General features: G+C 36.6%; 1 protein-coding gene across 2 annotated transcripts; it reads right to left on the bottom strand.

Moving 5' to 3' along the window:
• Positions 1-9,661: 9,661 nt before the first annotated feature.
• cetn3 (centrin 3) lies at positions 9,662-13,591 on the bottom strand. 2 transcript variants are annotated; one of them, XM_042395254.1, is made up of 5 exons: positions 13,452-13,591; positions 12,980-13,115; positions 11,980-12,094; positions 11,687-11,872; positions 9,662-10,260 (listed from the first exon to the last, which is right to left on the bottom strand). In XM_042395254.1, the coding sequence occupies exons 1-5, from the start codon at positions 13,466-13,468 to the stop codon at positions 10,217-10,219; spliced, it is 498 nt and encodes a 165-aa protein (XP_042251188.1). In that variant the 5' UTR covers positions 13,469-13,591; the 3' UTR covers positions 9,662-10,216. The 2 variants fall into 2 exon arrangements, with proteins under 2 accessions (XP_042251188.1, XP_042251186.1); XM_042395252.1 differs by having other exon boundaries at positions 11,681-11,872; positions 13,452-13,590.
• Positions 13,592-19,110: the final 5,519 nt, after the last annotated feature.

Below are 19,110 nucleotides of genomic sequence, written 5' to 3'. Positions count from 1 at the left end.
AACGAGCTGTTTAGACTCCTGTCCGCACCATTTAGACTTGAGGAAAGGGAGGAAATGAAAAGAGGTGGAAAGGAGGAGACGAGGCTAACAGTGATTGTTTGTACTTCACCATGTCTTCAGGAAACTGGCAAAAAAAACACAGGCGGAAATTGAATTATGGCAGATTTAAACTGACAAGAAAATCATTCCAGTTCTGGACCGTTTAGAGGCGGAAACAAACCTTCAACCAGCATCTGACTGAAGCCTCAGTGTCTTTCCATGATCCATTACAGTAGATCCATGTTTACTTTAACATGTTGCCCATTTGAGTAGGAAGTAATTCAGGAAGTACAGGACTTCCAATAAAAAGAGAGATTGTATTAATCATCATGAATTATCATGGATTTATTACCTATAATTATCTGTTTAAAACATTTAACAAGCAGAAGATGTTGGATAAAAAGTTCCATGTTGGTGTGCTGGTATAAAAATTAGGAAGCAATGACCACTGTTCTCCTATTTTTGCAGACCATCCGAAGACTTTTAGGACAACTGACCTGCTGTTACAAAGAGTTACTGACCTGGATTTTATGCCAGATTGGGCAGATTGTGTGTTCTAGCATGAGAGAACCACATTCAAGCGAGCTCTGACCCATGATTTTGGTGCTGTGGACTCCAAATTCTGTTGAAAATCAGCTCCAGTCAGCAGCTTTGCTTTGGGCCAGGGTTCAACCCGTGTTATCAGCCCGTGTATAGACTAATGAGCGGATGCCATCGCTGCAGCAGCATCCGACTGGTCAAAAGTTTGGACATACTTACTCATTCAAGCAAATGGGAAGGTGCATTAATATTTAACTTTTTGCCAAGAAGTGGATCTTGTAGAGCCCTTTACTGACCCTGTCTCCTAAAAATTATGTTTATATGCAACTAAACAGCAACAGCAAATGTGTTTTGCTAGAAACGTCATGCTGGCTGGATTATATTTTCTCTCAACATAATGACAAAATGTTGTAACCTCATTAACTCCACTAGTACATCTTGTCCATTAGTCGTCTCTCTCTGTCTCATGTGTTTTTTTGCTCATGTTTACAAAAATATGGAGTCTCCAAATGTCCTTTATGGAAATCTGCATAAAAAAAACACCATAGAGGTGTCATAATGTGTGCTGTCTTCTTCAAATGTGAAGCAGGTATTTAATTTACAGCCCCAAACTGTTCTCAACCTTTACAGATACACATTCAGTTATTTAGACTGAAAATATCACCTGTTTCTGACACTTTCACGAGAAACTGAGGGCGGTTTCCTTTCTGGAAAGATCTTATTTATACGTATAGTTGCTGTAGTTCAGTTGCTTTCTGTCAGAAAATCCAATATCTACTGTTAGTAACTACAGCATGATTAAATGTTTTTATGGTTATGTTGAGGTACTCTACCACTTAATACATAATTCAGACAGCGATTATGTTCGTCTGCAACATAATTGGGAAAACTGTTTAGTCACATATATAAATGTAATTTCTAGGAAACAGGGCTAGACAGTATAGTCGTCCAAAAGGTTAGATTTAGAAAAAAACTTAGTCCAGTTTTAGACAACTAAGTGTCTTTTCACTTACGAAACAACAAAACAATACGTGTGTCATGGCGAAAAAAATGGATACATGCATACTATTTTAATAATTCTTGCACTTAAATAATTGTTAAGGCAAAATGTGAATGTTCAACTTCAAGTTTTACAGATGCTTCATTGAGTAATCGTACATATTTTTTCCATTTCTTTTATTTGTATTGGTTGTATGTAAAGAAGGTCATTATTCCTCAGTGTGTCTTCTGTCTGTTACACAAATATTTAACCAAACTGTCTCATATGGATGGACAATTATGGTAAAGAATGAAGTTGACGGTGGCTTCAGGGTGAAGTGTTTTGTTTTCATATGTAGTACATAGATCTACATTCAGGTGCCAGTTTATAAGGTACATTTATTTAAAACTAATAGTCTAACACAACTGCACTACAATAAATCCTACTGTAATTTCATGAAAATTACAGTGTTTTTTTCAGTTCTGTTTAATTGTATTGCATTGTACTGAGAGGTGTTTCTAATAAATTGTCCAACCCGTTCATGTCACTAATGATTAGACTACATATTAGAAACGCAACACCCTCCAAAAATGGCCATAAAGTTGAATTAACACGTCTCTAAACAGTTTCAACAAAAATCGAGTATTAAATCCATAATCAAGGTGTGATTTACTGCAGGACCGTTTGTATTACTGCATTCATTGTACTTAGTGGTACCTAATGAACTGATGACTGAGTGTATGTGCAGTGTGTGTGGGTCTGTATATAATGTATAACTGTGTGCATCCATGCTTACTGTATGTGTAGGCAGACGGTGTAGGAGCTGGATGAGGTGTTGGAGAAACATAAACAAGCAATGACAGAAGCAATAAGCTCGCTGTGAAGAGAACCAGATGTGTGTAGAGAAAGATCCTGAAAATATTATTATTACTGGAAGCAGGAAACCTTCAAACATTCTTCTCTGTGCAACTCCTCTTAACTCCAGTTTTACTTTTCTTCACCTGACGGCAGCAGTGGAAAAAGTACTCGGATCCTTTGGTGAAGTAAAAGTACCAATACAGCAATGTAAAAATACTCCATTACAAGTAAAAGTCCTGCATGAAAACGCTTACTACAGTAAAATTACATGAGTATTATGAGCTTGATGTAGTTAAAGTATTGCAGTAAAAGTACATAAGTATTATGAGCTTGATGTAGTTAAAGTATTGTAGTAAAAGTACACAAGTATTATGAGCTTGATGTAGTTAAAGTATTGCGGTAAAAGTACATAAGTATTATGAGCTTGATGTAGTTAAAGTATTGCAGTAAAAGTAGTGGTTTGGTCCCTCTGACTGATATATTATTATATATGACATCGTTAGATTATTAATACTGAAGCATCAGTGTTAGAGCAGCATGTTACTGTTGTAGCTGCTGGAGGTGGAGCTAGTTTCAACTACTTTATATACAGTTAGCTAGTTTAGTCTACTGGTTCCCAACCTAGGGGGCAAGGCCCCTCCAAAGGGTCAGCAGATAAATCTGAGGGGTCGTGAGATGATTAATGGGAGAAGAAAGAATAAAAAACAAAGTTCTGATACACAAATCTGTTTTCAGTTTTTTGGACTTTTTCTCTAATCTTTGATGTTTGGTGAAATATTGGATCATTTGAACATTTATTGAAATGAAAGCATGTGAGAAGTTTAGAGGGAAAAATCACTATTTGGTTGTATTTTAAAAGCCTGTTATATTATCCATTGTGTCAAATCTTCATCTGAAAAGTAACTAAAGCTGTTAAATAAATGTAGTGAAGTGGAAGTATAAAGTAGCATCTCATGGAAATACTCAAGTAAAGTACAAGTACAATTCTGTTGTACTTGTACTTAACTTGAGTTTTTCCATTTTTTCAAGTACATTATTTGAGTAAATGTACTTTGTTACTTTCCATCACTGCAAATCTTACATTTGATTAAAATCTGATGTTTGTATTTTCATACGAAGGACTTGAGGAAGGGTTTTGTTGATTTGTTGAGTTTACAGAGTGTCAGAGAGGATCCACAGTGTGCTGTGTGCTGGGTGAAGTTGTGCTGTCCCAGAGATAAAGTTACTGTGAAAGCCATGAGCGAGTGTAAACTAATCCATCCTCACCCAACTGCCAGGCATAATCCACAATCCACAGCATGTCTGGAGGCATTCCCTCCTCATGTCTGTGTCTACTCCCCGAGTTTACCTTCAACATTTCTGCGACGGTAAATAATATTTAGCCCTGAAATCTGAATTATTCATCGACTGGACAGATGAAAAATGCAATTTTAGAAAATTTTAGAAAATTTTACAATTTTCTGTAATTTATATTTTTTTTATTAAACATTGAACTGATCTGAACAGACATAATACTGTTTATATGATGATTTACTTTAAACTTGAATTTTAATGTTATTGTACACTCATAAAAACAAGTTAAATTTACATTTCATTTCATGTTGATTAATGTGTCAGATTTTACAGTGTATTTTTTTTCACATTATTGTACATTTATTGTATATTTTAATTTGGTTTACACTGTGACATACTGTATGTACATTTTACTTTTTATGTATTGGGAAAATGACACAGGATCAATATATACTTCCGCATTTTAATACTTACATATATTTATAGCTATTTATGTCTACAGCTTTTTACTTTATATGTTTTTCTGTAATTCTTATTTTTGCTCTTATTCTTATTATTATTCATACTGCACGAGACAAAAAAAATTGAAGATTTGAATCTTAAATCGAGGACTGCAATAATTATTTTCATTATTGATGAATTGGTCAATCTTTTTTGTGGTTATTGATTAACCCTTTATTCTATAAAATGTTCCAGAACTGTGAAAAATGTGCATCATAAGAAGCAAATGTCTTCTTTTGTCCAACCAACAGTCTAAAACCCAAAGATCAAATTTTTGTTCTTAAATTGTTAATAAATTTCCTGTCGGTGTCTAATTGACTGATTGATTAATTGTTTCAGCTGTAATGTGCATTACAATATAGGGCGGCTACTAATGATTTTTTCCATGATAGGTTAAATCTGTTGGTTATTTTCTCAATAATTGTTTTTTTTTTTAATATCAGAAAATGGCAAAAAGTCAAAGGTGACGTCATCAATTTGCTTATTTTGTTTGACCAACAGTTTAAAGTGTAACTTTATTCAGTTTATTATTATAGACGAGTAAGAAAACCAACAAATATTTACATTTAAGAAGATGGAACCAATTACTCTTTGGGCATTTTTGATAAAAAAAAAAGACTTAAATGATAGATCAGCTATTAAAAATGTAAACAATATTACAATATAATTCTAAAAACTGAAGACTGAATTAAGAAAAAGCCAATATAGGTTGAAAATATTCAATACAAAACACTGATGAGCTGCTTTAGATGCCAATCATTTCACATCGTAGTTCCACACACGCGGTGGCCCTGCAGGTTGAGGTCATTCTTACGGGAAGGGTCAAAGGTCACGGCCCCCACCTGGGCACCGGTGTCACACTTCCAGCTGACACACGTCATAAACACTCAGCATCGTTCTCTGCTGCGACTATGTGAGAGAAATCTTTTAAAAGTCAAATTTACAGTTTTCTCTACAGAGAAGAAAAGTCAGCCAATCATCCGATTGACTGACGTGTTTTTGTTTCTAAATAAAAGGAGCTTGAATGCCGCCACTGATCTAACCAAACCTGGCAGTAAACAGCCCAGTGGTCCCCTGCCCCCCCCCCATGTTCTCTTGTCTGACTCAGGGTCAGAGGGTAAGTGTTGTCACATGGTCGGCATAGTTCGCCTAATGACTGACAGGTGGACACAAGATCTGAACTCTGACTCTGGTTACCGACGAGACCGTTCGGAGGCTCCCGCTACACAAACACACGGACACGTTAAACCTGTGATTTTTGTTCACACAGACGTACACGAACAAGCCAAAAATGAGCACTTCAAAGGTTCATACTGTGAGAATGTCGTCCTACTTTTACTCCTGCACACATTACTCATCTTTTATCTTTACTACTGTAGATGGATGTTGTTCATTCTACAAAGGCAGAGAGAGCAGTTACCATAGAAACAGTGAAGCTGGCAAACTGTGACTGACTGTTTTATTCCCCAAAATCAATGTAGATAAGTAGAAATGTAGATAAATGTAGATTACTACTGGGAATGTTTATTAGTTTATGAAATTTGGGTCTCCTCAACCATAATCAGGTAATATTGAAGACTGTCCTCCCAAGAAAAACGACACAACAGATCGTAACATCAGTCGCCCAAAAACGACGCATAGTTACAGTTTGAGTGACAGCTGGTATCTAGCGGTCGTAGTAATTGTGAGTCGGAGCAGTGATGCAGTTCAGATGACCTATATATATGTGAAAGAGGGGTGGATGGAGGCATTCATTCCCTGTTTCCAACCGCGATTCGGGACAGTCGTGTAACTACGATCGTCCCCTAACCTCAACCCCGTGGTTATTATTATTGTAGCCATGACGACAAAGGTGGCCTAACTTTAAGGAAGTAGTAACTTTAACCCAACACCACATGTTTCTCTGACCTTAACAAAGTGATCATTTTACCCCAAACCATCATCTTTCTCTAAACCGTCACATCATAAAACATCATTATTGTTTAACAGTGATGTCTGACAGTCACATGATGATGTCGTCCTGTAGATTACTGTCGAAAATGCTCCTATGTGTCGTTCTGGAGTCACATGGTCAAACCATGTATCACGATTTGTCGGTTTTATGGATTTATGGATCTCGTGCGCAAGTTATTTCCTTGTGAGCATAAATTAATATCTTTTCATATTCATATAATTCACATGTAAGCACATGGTTAAAATAATATCGTCTTTCAGGATATCAGGAGCACCGTATTTATTTAATAAAAGTCAGATTCTGTCAGTAACTCAGTTTTAATGATAATATGTAGTTAGTGTGTTTTGGCGTTGTTGATGATCTTGGTTGGTTTATACTGGATATTCATTATTCATTTAGTCATGCGTTGCGTGTAGCAGTTACAGCTCTGAGAAATAGTAAACAGAGTCCTCCGACTCAATACTACTGCAGCGTAGAAACATCAGTAAATGTCCCTCATCCCATTAGTGCGTCTAAATCGGGAGCCCAAGCTAACCTATGCTATTACCCCAAACCATAGAGCAATCAGACCCTGGCGAGGTCCGCCAGACTGATGTATTTATAGAAATCTCATCAACACAGATGATTACTAGCAATACAAAAGAGTGTGTGTGTGTGTTTGTGTTAGTGTGTGTGTTTGTGTGATAGTGTATGCCGAGTCATACAGTGGAAACCACAGGGGGGCGACTTTGAGGTTGTAACTGGGGAGGAACTGAGTTGGTTTATTTCTGGAGCATGTGTTGCTCCGGTCCAGGGACCAACAGCTGAGCATGTGCCAGTGCAAGGGCAAGTCATGATGTCTGTCCCTGTAATGACCAGATGCAGGTTCTGATAATCAACATCGACGCTGACCTTCAGCACAGAGAACACACAGTCCCAGTAGTGTCTGCATACCTACATACATACAAACAGTGGTGGAAAGTAACTAAGTACGTTTACTCAGGAAGTGAGTAAATGAAGTACTTTACTTGAGTATTTCCATGTGATGCTACTTTATACTTCCACTCCGCTACATTTCAGAGGGAAATATTGTACTTTCTACTCTGCTACATTTATTTGACAGCTTTAGTTACTTTTCAGATGAAGATTTGACACAATAGATAATATAACAAGCTTTTAAAATACAACACATTGTTAAAGATGAAACTAGTGGTTTCCAACCTTTTTGGCTTTTGACATCTTACAAAAAGCAGTGTGTAGTCGGGGTCACATTTCACATGTCTATGAGTTGTTAACAGCTCCACCAAATAGTGATTTTTCCCTCTAAACTTCTCACATGCTTTCATTTCAATAAATGTTCAAATGATCCAATATTTCACCAAACATCAAAGATTAGAGAAATGTCCAAAAAACTGAAAACAGATTTGTGTATCAGAACTTTGTTTTTTCTTCTTTCCTCTCCCATTAATCATCTCATGACCCCTCAGATTTATCTGCTGACCCTTTGGAGGGGCCTTGACCCCTAGGTTGGGAACCACTGGACTAAACTAGCTAACTGTATATAAAGTAGTTGAAACTAGCTCCACCTCCAGCAGCTACAACAGTAACATGCTGCTCTAACACTGATGCTTCACTATTAATAATCTAATGATGTCATATATAATAATATATCAGTCAGAGGGACCAAACCACTACTTTTACTGCAATACTTTAACTACATCAAGCTCATAATACTTATGTACTTTTACTGCAATACTTAAACTACATCAAGCTCATAATACTTATGTACTTTTACTACAATACTTTAACTACATCAAGCTCATAATACTTATGTACTTTTACTGTAGTAGGATCTTTCATGCAGGATTTTACTTGCAATGGAGTATTTTTACATTACTATATTGGTATTTTAACTAAGTACAGGATCTGAGTACTTCTTCCACTACTGCATACGTTGTTTCTCAGCCTTTTATTACTACGTCACTTTCATTTGTCTCCCTCAGAAGCTTCAAACCTTTATTACACGGGAGAAAAACCACCAAGTCCTCTACTCTGTCATTGTGTGATTGGCTCAAGTTATTACCAAAGAAAACCTCGGTTAGCAAACCGCAGTCGTCTTAATCATCCGAGCAGCAGATGATTAAGACGCAGGGCTTGAGACAGATGAAAAGGGAAAGCAGGCAACTCATGACTGGAGTCCTTCATCTAAACCAATATGTAAAGGTCTGTGGGAGCCAAATAACAGGGAGCTGATGAGGATCCGCCTAAAGAGGGGGTTTTGCGGTCGGTATTATGTATCTCTGTAGCGAGTACAGTGTCTGACTGTAGTTGGGGCTAAAAGCTTTTATTATTTTGACACATACATCATCTTATTGGACGTGTCAGTGTTGTTTAAGTCTAATGTGAGTCTCCTGCAGTGGTGGAAGAAGTACTCAGATGTTTTACTTGAAGTAGAAGTAGCAAATTTTCAATTCAAAATTTTACTTAACTAAAAATACAGAAACATTAGTACCAAATTATATTTCAAGGACCATTAGAAGATCCCTTCATAATGCACTTACAATGGAAGTGATGGAGGACAAAATCCACAGTCCTCCTTCTGTGCAAAAAACGTATTTAAAAGTTTATCTGAAGCTAATATGAAGCTTCAGCGTCCAAATGAGTCAAATCAAGTAGATATCTTTCAACGTTACAGTCTTTTTAGTGCCAAAGTCCCTCTTTTTGTGACTATACTTCCACCGCAGCTCAACAGGGAAACACAAAGAGGGAATTTGATACTAAAAAGACTGTAAATGTGTCAGATATCCACTTGATATGACTAACTCAGACTGCTGAAGCCTCATATAAGCTTCACATCAACTTTTAAATGACTGTGTGGACACACTGTGGATTTTGGCCTCCATCACTTTACATTGAAAGCACATTTGAAGGATCTTTTAATATCTAGTATGAACAGGAGGAATGATTACAGCGAGGAAAACCTCTTTCATTGTTCATAAGGACACCTGACTGCTGGTTTAAGACACACTTGAAACATTTTGAACTTGTCCTTTAATACATCCAAGAGGCAGAGCTGTGACGATTAAGCGTTCAGTTGATTCTCAGAAAATAGTCTTTTTTTTTTAAAGTAATCTAATAATCGTTCTTGTGATCTTTCCAGTAAAAATACCAAACATTTGCTGGTTCCAGCTTCTCAAATGTTACGCTTTTCTTTGTCACACACGACAGTGAACTGAATATCTTTTGGTTTCGGACTGTTGTCGGACAAAATACATTTGAAGACATAACTTATGATAATAAAAATGTTCAGTTTTCTGACATTTAATAGAAAAAAACAACAATTAACAGAGAAAATAATCTGCAGATTAACTGATAATGAAAATAATCATTAGTGGCAGCCATTGATAAGTCATAATAACTATGAGGCCTGAGGGATCTGTCACTTGAACATAGTTTTGGGGGATTTGCTGACGATGTCGTCTCAAATCATCATCATAGACTCAAAATCACACGTAATGTTCTGGCAAACCAATTTATTTTGTACAAAATAAATATCACATTCAAACATTCATGTATTGTATAAACCCCAAACACAACCAGTGAAAAACAGTCAATGAAATGTGCTTTACCAAGTTCTCCTTAAAAATATCCAGACAGACAGAATCACTGCAGGAATGAATGAATGATTAATTGGCCCCTATTTTCCACAACAGTTATTTAGATGCGAATCTAATCGACTGGACTAACAACATCAAATCCACGGTCTTTGTTACACTTCAGCACTTTGAGGTGAATTTACAGTTTTACTGAGACAGAAAGACACTTAGAGCACGTTTGACTAAAAGACCAGAATGATATTTACAGCGTTTGAGTCACATCCTCTTCCTCCTAAAAACACAATGTGGCCTTTTCAGACAGTCCGATCCTCTTCTGTAATTAATTTAAGTATAAATTCAAGTCCGCCTCGAACCCTCGAGAGGAAGCTGTGCATCCGTGTTGTTCGTCGTCTTCATGTACAAACCGACAGTTTGTCCTCAGCGACAGTAAAACTCCGTCAGACGTCTCGCTGCTCATCAGGAGTCTCCGGTCATGATGGCGAGGAACTCGTCCTGGTTTACTGGAAGAGAGAAATAAAGTTAAAGGAATGAAGTTCAGTCTGACATCAATACTTGTTTTAAACATATTTCATCAAAGTGCCACAAAACAGCCGTATTAGGGCTCCAAATATCTATTTTTTATTATCAATTAAGAACTGATTCTACCTTCAAGAACACTGAATTCTCTTTAGTTTCTGTTTTATTAATGCGTCAGTCTGTCTTTAACTGTTATAAAGTAGCGCATGTGTTCAGGTCACCTTCCCTGTACAAATAAAGGTTAAATACAAACAAATAAATTCCTCTGAACAAAGAATGAAAACTAAAGATTATATTCAAATTGTACAAAATTCAACCATTTTTTGATGTTTCTAGCAGGAAGTGTTTGTTCTGATATTGAACACATCTCATGATTCCTGAAAGTAACACAATCATATCATCATTTATTTGTTCATTCATTCATTATTGTCTGTCTGCCCTCTAGTGGCTGTTAGTGAGAACAGCACATCACTGCTGATCAGTGTCTCCTTTCAGCTTAATGATTAAGGCCAATAAATAAGATGTGTGCATGTATTTACTTAGTTCAAAGAGTGAAAGTCACAGATTTATCCAACTACTAACAACATGCTGCTGACAGAGTTTCAATTTAAGACTTTAATATCACATAGAATGTAATCTAATACCTGTTTCCCAATCACTAAGGTATGAAAGTATGACCTAGAATTATTTTTTCAGTACTTCCCAGCAGTATAAAACAATAATTACTAAACTGTTAATTATTATGTTTGATCTGAACTCTTAACTTGTCCATAGTGAGTATTTGAGCCTGTTTGTGAGCCAATAAGACAACAGAAAAAAACAAAACCACCAAGAGGTCAAACATAAAAGCTCATCAGATGTGCTGCTGTAATCTCAGCTACAGGTAGAAGCTGCTGTTCTCTTTCAGATCAGTTTTTATCTGATATTTGTTTACATTTTGTCAAATAGTCTCTGTTAAAAGTTTGCTGAATCAGCTCCTGTTAGCAGTGTAACATGGATGTACAGACAACTATCACTGGGTTACTGTGATACTGAAGAAAACTTAAGAACATGATGATTCTCAGGCAGGTTCTGCAGCTTGTTTTTGCTCAGAAGTGGATTTATGGAGGTCTAGATAATAATGATATCCTGGGAAGTATAAATCATACTGAATGACATTAAATTTCATGTCTGTGTGTTCAGATTTGACTGAGTTATGACTCCGAGAAGGACGATGATTTTTGGCTCTTTCACCTCCATTACTTCATTCCTCACCTCCTCCTGTGATGTTCATCCTGTCCGAATGAGGCTTACAATTTATTTTAAAGCCACATCAACAATCTGATGAGGTTGGATCTAAAACATTTCTGTAATATTCAACACGACACTCATAACTGATGTTTGAACATGGCAGCGATCACTTACTCTCACCGTCTCCGTCGATGTCGAACTCGTCGATCATGCTGCGCAGCTCCTCGTCGCTGACGTTCTCCCCGAGCTCTCGAGCGACTCGTCTCAGGTTCCTCAGACTGATCCTTCCCGATTCGTCGTCGTCAAACAGCTTAAAGGCCTTCATAATCTCCTCCTTTGGGTCTCGCTCCAGTATGCGGTCGGTCACTGCGGAAAGGATTCAGGATTTACTGAAGCACTTCAGTCAGTGTCACTGACAGTCTGACTGTCACGTGTATTTCAGTGAACGTCTGTTGAGGTGAAAGCAAACTTACCAACTTCATTGAAATCTTCAAATGTTATTTTGCCGTTTCCCTCTCTGTCGTAGTCCTTAAGAATCTTCAGAACGTCAACTTTCTTCACTTCAAAGCCGAGCGCTCGCATCGCAACCTGTTGGCAAATTTTAAAAAGTGATTTACGTTTAAATGGCATCACTTAAAGAACGATATATTATCCTATTATTCTATCAAAAAGTAGTGGTTTGGTCCCTCTGACTGATATTATTATATATGACATCATTAGATTATTAATAGTGAAGCATCAGTGTTAGAGCAGCATGTTACTATTGTAGCTGCTGGAGGTGGAGCTAGTTTCAACTACTCTATATACAGTTAGCTAGTTTAGTCCAGTGGTTCCCAACCTAGAGGTTGGGCCCCTCCAAAGGGTCACCAGATAAATCTGAGGGGTCTTGAGATGATTAATGGGAGAGGAAAGAAGAAAAAACAAAGTTCTGACACAAAAATCTGTTTTCAGTTTTTTGGATTTTTCTCTAATCTTTGATTTTTGGTGAAATATTGGATCATTTGAACATTTATTGAAATGAAAGCATGTGAGAAGTTTAGAGGGAAAAATCACTATTTGGTGGAGCTGTTAACAACTCATAGACATGTGAAATGTGACCCCGACTACACACTGCTTTTTGTAAGACGTCAAAAGCCAAAAAACGTTGGAAACCACTGGTTTCATCTTTAACAATGTGTTGTATTGTAAAAGCTTGTTATATTATCTATTGTGTCAAATCTTCATCTGAAAAGTAACTAAAGCTGTCAAATAAATGCAGTGGAGTACAAAGTACAATATTTCCCTCTGAAATGTAGTGGAGTGGAAGAATAAAGTAGCATCACATGGAAATACTCAAGTAAAGTACAAGTACCTCAAAACTGTACTTGAGTACAGTACTTAGTTGCTTTCCACCACAGACAATGATTGATAGGTGATGAAGCATAATTCCTAATCATGATAACATATTTAGCTGCGGTGTGTTTCTCTGCTCACCTTCAGCTCATGATAATCTATTTCTTTGTCTTTATCGGTGTCAAACAGCTCGAAAGCTTCTTTGATTTCGTGTTTCTGATCCTCAGTGAGCTCTCTCCTCTTCTTACGCTTTGCTTTGTCCGCTGATAGTTCAGTTCTGGGGAGAAAGACGCCATTTAACGTTAACTTTCATTCTCTTCATAACCACAACCGTTAACTTCACTTTAAACACAACAGCACGGTGCTATGAAACATGCTGGATAAATAAGCAGCTAGCTTGTTTGTAATATAATATTTCAAAGCGTCACTGAGCGAAAAGCGAAACAGTAACTTACACATTAATAACATTTTAACGGATTATTCTGTTGTAACACTGATGATAAGAGCCAAAGATGCTAACACCGGAGCTAACGTTAGCTCTTGCTAAACGTTTCCTGCATTCACTGTTAAAACAAACTGTGGCAGAAAACTGATTGATTACAGATCGATTTACCTTAAAGACAAACTCATGCTGGGAGGATTTTAAAGCTCCTGTAAACAAAACGTTATAGTCGGTAAAAACACAGATATCACTGCACAACAACAACAACAAATCCGTTTATCCGCGCTCGCACTGAAGCCTCCTATTGGTCGCTGGTAACCAGGCAGCAGTAAAGTGTCCTCTGATTGGTTTACGTCACACCTACGTCAAACAGTCCTCATTATGAATTTACAGTGATAGTTTAAATGACGTAGATGTATTTTACGACACAACTTTTAGTACATTTTGATATAATGTATGCATTTCCTTTCGAAAAAGTCTGTTGCATCCTTTAAACCATGTAAAGAATCACAAAAGTTCCTTAAACATGTAATCAAGTAAACAAGTTATTTTTATTTATTTACTTATTTATTGTCTTCAGCTCTATTATTTCTTTTGGGGTTTTTGTTTTGTTTTGTTTTTTAAAAATGTGATTCTTTTCTCATTCTCTTTTATGTTGTTCTATGTCCTTTATGGATTTGTTGAACTGTTTGTTTTGTGTGATGGTTTTCCTGTAGTCGTGTCTTATTTGTGTGTGTTATGTGTTTCAAATTTTTGCCAATAAAGTTGAGGAATAAAAAACAATAGTTACAATACAACTATATAAGATATTTGGAACGCAATTTTAAATCTAGAGCTGCAACCATTAGTCGATTAATTGATTAGTTGCTATTATCCATATCCATTATTATAAAATATTTTTATGATAATTTTGAGTATTTTTTCTTACCTAATTCTTTGATTCCAGCTTCTAAAATGTGAATATTTTCTGGTTTCTTTATGACAGTAAACTAAATATATTTGGGTTGTGGACAAAATCAGACATTTGAAGACGTCATCTTGGGTTTTGGGAAGCACTGATCAACATTTTTCACCATTTTCTGACATTTTATGGACCAAACAACTGATTGATTAATCAAGAAAATAATCAATAGATGAATCGATAATTAAAATAATTGTTAGTTACAGCCCTAGTGTCGGGAAATATATATTTTGAAAGAAAAAAGCAAATATTGGTCTTATTAAATACTTTGTTTTTCATCTCTTTAAAGAAAAATGGAGACATGTGAGGACGTTCCCTTGGAGGTTTTAGAGACCAAGTGACTTATTGATCAATTAGGAAAACAATCGACAGGTTAATCGACAATTAACATGATCATTAGCTACAGCCCTGCTTTTGATTGTAACTGTTAAATGTCATGTTCATAAAGCAAAATTCTCCAAATTTAAATAGTTTCTTTATATAATTTAATCTGTCTGTGGATTCCTTAAAAGTAATGATGAATAAAAAGAGTTTTATGATGAACAACCGCCTTCAAGTTTATTATTACTTTCCTCTTTATTCATTTAATTGATGTATTTTTTAAATATAATTTTATAATGATATCCTTATTTGTATGTGTATGTATGTATGTGAAGGCTGATTATATTTGTGGTGCTAACTTACATAATGCTTCACTGAGCACTAGTAGTATTGGGCAGTTATATACATTTATATATAACTAGCTTACTAACTATTATTTACTTTAACCATCTACTGTTGAGGTGACATTATGAATGTGAGAGAATTATTTATTTTCTCTCATATTTATTTAATTTAGTTTGTTGATATTGTGGATTGTCCATAATGTTTGAATGTCGTGTCTTTTATGTGGATCCCAGGAAAAATTTAGTGTCATTTAGCAGCACTGCTTTAGAAAAATTACACCTAACTGTTAAGACTGTAGCGTCGCTGACATCTGCTGGCTAGTTCTTATTATTGCAACAGTTACTATGACACAACTGAAGAACCGACAGTTGAAAAGGGCAAATCAACCTCATGATCCAGCTCTTGTTTTCCAGGCAGGGCAGCGTCTCGTCCGTCTGCAGACACATTTCACTCACATCATGGGTTATTCAGTCTGGACTGAGTGGAAAACAAATCCAGTCGTTTCCAAAGACTTTCCTCCATGATGCTCCTCGTTTAAAACCTGCATGTCTACCTTGGAATAAGCAAAATCACAGTTTTTGTTCTATCAGTTATTTAGTTAGGAACTTAATTGTTAACATTTTGGAAAATCATCTTTGGCTTCAACACATACTGTGTTAAAAACAATACAGGATGATTGACAATGCAGGACAAAGATGAGGACAAACAGCAAAGTACATTAAAAATAACAACAAAGTGCTAAATAAAGTTTCTGTGAGATTCACAGCAGGCTACACATTCAGCATCCTAACTGCATTTAGCAACAGTAAAGACTTGCTGTACATATTTTAGTGGCTCTTACGTGTTTATAGCACCTCCTTGAGGGTCAAAGTCAAACTATTTTCCTTCACTAAGCATCATATGATGTTTCTCCTCCATTTGCCTCCTTGTTTACTGTGAGTCTGGGTTGAAGCTAAGTTGAATATTCAAAAGGTATTTTTCTTATTGTCAACAAATCCCATGTTGAACCAACAATGAACTTGATTGTGTGTGTATCTAAAGCCTGATTTATCTTATTCCTCTGTGCCGTAGACCTCCGTTGTTGTCCAAACACTATTAAAAACACATCACTGAGTCACACTGTTGCACTGGGTGAACTGTTCCTTCATCACTATGAACACACACACACACACACACACACCGTCCTGCTGCCAGAAATACTCACTAGAACACCAAATGTAGATTCATCTGCCGCTGAAAATAGTCCCCAAACCAGTGCACTATTTCCTCCTGATTGTTTGCTTCTTTGTTTGTTAAAAACCTGTATGTAGTTTGGAGAAAAAAAATCATAATTTCCCTGTTCGTTTTTTTTTTAATGATCTCTTTGTGTCGTTATACACAGAACAATACAAAACAAAATGTTTTTCATTTCTACTTCTTCAATGCCAACATAACATCCTGTTCCCAAATGTAAGACTAAGACATCACATGTCAGTCAGGGATGTTTTTCTTTTAGGAAGAATTTCACATGATTTTCTGCACTAAATGAGTTTTGGTTTATTCCAAATCTCATTAGCCCATTTTTCTTTAAACAGATGAAAAACAAAATCAAATCAAACTAATATTAGTTTTTTTTTCTTTCAAAATGTTCACTTCCTCACACTACAACTAAAGATTATTTTCATCCTCTACTGATCGATTAGTTGTTTGATCTATAAAATGTCAGAAAATGCTGAAAGATGGCGATTAATGTTTCCCAAAGCACAAGATGACGTCCTCAGATGTCTTGTTTTCTCCACAACTCAAAAGATATTCAGTTTACTGTCATAGACGACTAAAGAAACCAGAAAATATTCACATTTGAGAAGCTGGAACCAGAGAATTTGAGCATTTTCTCTTAATAAATTACTCAAAAGATGAATCGATTATCAAAATAGTTGGTGGTTAATTTTCTGTTGATCAACTAATTGATTAATTGTTGCAGCTCACACCCTTTGTGAGCAGTTTTTTTTTAAAGACTTACGTCTTCAGTAGGAACCAATGGGCTTGGAGTTGAGACACAGACAGAGGAGGGTTGTGGCGTAAAATAACCATAAACACAGGCAGGCGTACACATGCTCCTCAGCAACGTGTTCATGTTTAAAGATGTTGTGAATAAAAGGGTTTTGAGGAGTGACTGGCCCACCTTGTTTTTTCCCTCTGAGGAAATGACACTTCACTCTAACAGCCACACATTTCCAGTCCAGACTGACTGAGCTGAATACAGTCGGACACACACACACATGAATACATCTACCAAACCTCACACACACATACATTCACTTAGTGTGTCACAAAAGGTTAAAACCAGCGGCACACAGAACACAGAGTGTTTCTGGTAGGACTGAGTTCACCTCCACCATCGACAGTCTCCTGTGGAACAACACACAGAGGCCTCTTGTGCTGCTTCTGGTTGGGCTGGAGAGAGAGAGAGAGAGAGAGAGAGAGAGGAGGCTGCTGAAACCTTTCAAACATTTAACAAAACTATGAGTCAACAGCCATGATTGAGTTAGTTAAATGCTAACATCAGCACAGTTTGAGAAAGAAGTACCTTAAAGGACGTGTTCGTATTTTTTCATGTATGTCTTGAAATATCAGTCAGGAGCCCAAATGAACATTAAACCTGTTTTTATTGCTGTAATCATTCCTCCTGTTCATACTGACCATTAGAAGATCCCTTCATAATGCACTTACAATGGAAGTGATGGAGGACAAAATCCACAGTCCTCCTTCTGTGCAAAAATGTATTTAAAAGTTTATCTGAAGCTAATATGAAGCTTCAGCGTCCAAATGAGTCAAATCAAGTAGATATCTTTCAACATTACAGTCTTTTTAGTGCCAAAGTCCCTCTTTTTGTTACTATACTTTAGGGGTTTGCCCTAAAACAAATACATTATTCGGCAAAGCAAAAATAGTGGGGGTTTTTTTGTTTGTTTTTTTACAAATATTTGTTTCATACAAATATTTCAAAAAGTTATTTGTTTTCAGGAAGAAAAATAAATGTAAATACCAGAGTGCAGGTCAGTTACATCGCTGTCTCAGTGTCTCTCCTCTGCTCCGCTGTTACGTCTATCAGTAGGTCTCAATGAGGGGAGTCACATCCACCTGCTACATGACGCACATTTCCTAATTTGGACATCACTCTCAGAGTTGGGGGTGTTCCCCAGAGATAAAGCTGAGCTACTGACACATGCAAAGTGCTCCAAAGGGACTCTCCATAACCTGTTGTTCCCCTTCTCCTTTCCACAAAATTGTAAAAAATAGGCAATAAATGAAAAATGCAAAGCAATAATTGCCTTTGAAGTTCCTCCCTACATGTTACATGGTGTGCTGTCTTTGTGTTATGGGTGTATAAATAGGTAGAGGTCTGTCTGCAAAGAGGCGATGAGTCAAGTTTTAGATCAGTAGTCAGCGCAGTCGTCTATGATCTGGGAGACTCCAGTTCAAAATGTGGTGCGGGGACCTACTTTGTAAGGTAGTTTATTCATGAATTCTTATTATAACATTTTAATTTTCTAAAATAATAATAAAAACAAAAACTGGATTTTTAAGCCTCTCTCCACTTTTATTCAAATACAAATACAAATACAAATAATTTTGCTGCCTTTTTGCTGCATATCCCTACTATACTTCCACCACAGCTCAACAGGGAAACACAAAGAGGGAATTTGATACTAAAAAGACTGTAAATGTGTCAGATATCCACTTGGTATGACTAACTCAGACTGCTGAAGCCTCATATAAGCTTCACATGAACTTTTAAATGACTGTGTGGACACACTGTGGATTTTGGCCTCCATCACTTACACTTTTGAAGGATCTTTTAATATCCAGTATGAACAGGAGGAATGATGACAGCGAGGAAAACCTCTTTCACTGTTCATACGGGACACCTGACTGCTATTAAATCACAAGTTAGCTAAAGTAGCTATCTCTTCTTCTGCATTGGTTTAATGGCACCTACTGGAGAATTAGCGCAACTGTTATCTTGATGAATCAACTCCTAATATTCACACATTAGGGGATGGAAACAAGCATTAATTTGCATTTTGTTTTGCAGATTTTCTGGAAACCAACATCTTCCGGAGCTGTTTGCTAATCCACCTTGTCCACCTCAATGGTTTTCCTCCCTTGTTGACCCATGACGTCCTTTTTCGCCACTATCATGTATTTCCCACAGAGAGT

Source organism: Thunnus maccoyii, chromosome 19 (assembly GCF_910596095.1).
Source record: "Thunnus maccoyii chromosome 19, fThuMac1.1, whole genome shotgun sequence".
Taxonomy (NCBI): domain Eukaryota; kingdom Metazoa; phylum Chordata; class Actinopteri; order Scombriformes; family Scombridae; genus Thunnus; species Thunnus maccoyii.
This window is presented reverse-complemented; position numbering and strand designations above follow the sequence as displayed.

Excerpts from the sequence above, each read along its gene's own strand:
- cetn3 (XM_042395252.1), bottom strand. Across the intron at positions 11,873-11,979 it reads TGAAGATTTCAATGAAGTTG|TGACCGACCGCATACTGGAG; the intron begins GTAAGTTTGCTT and ends TCCTTTCCGCAG. Across the intron at positions 10,261-11,680 it reads CATCGACGGAGACGGTGAGA|TAAACCAGGACGAGTTCCTC; the intron begins GTAAGTGATCGC and ends TCTCTCTTCCAG.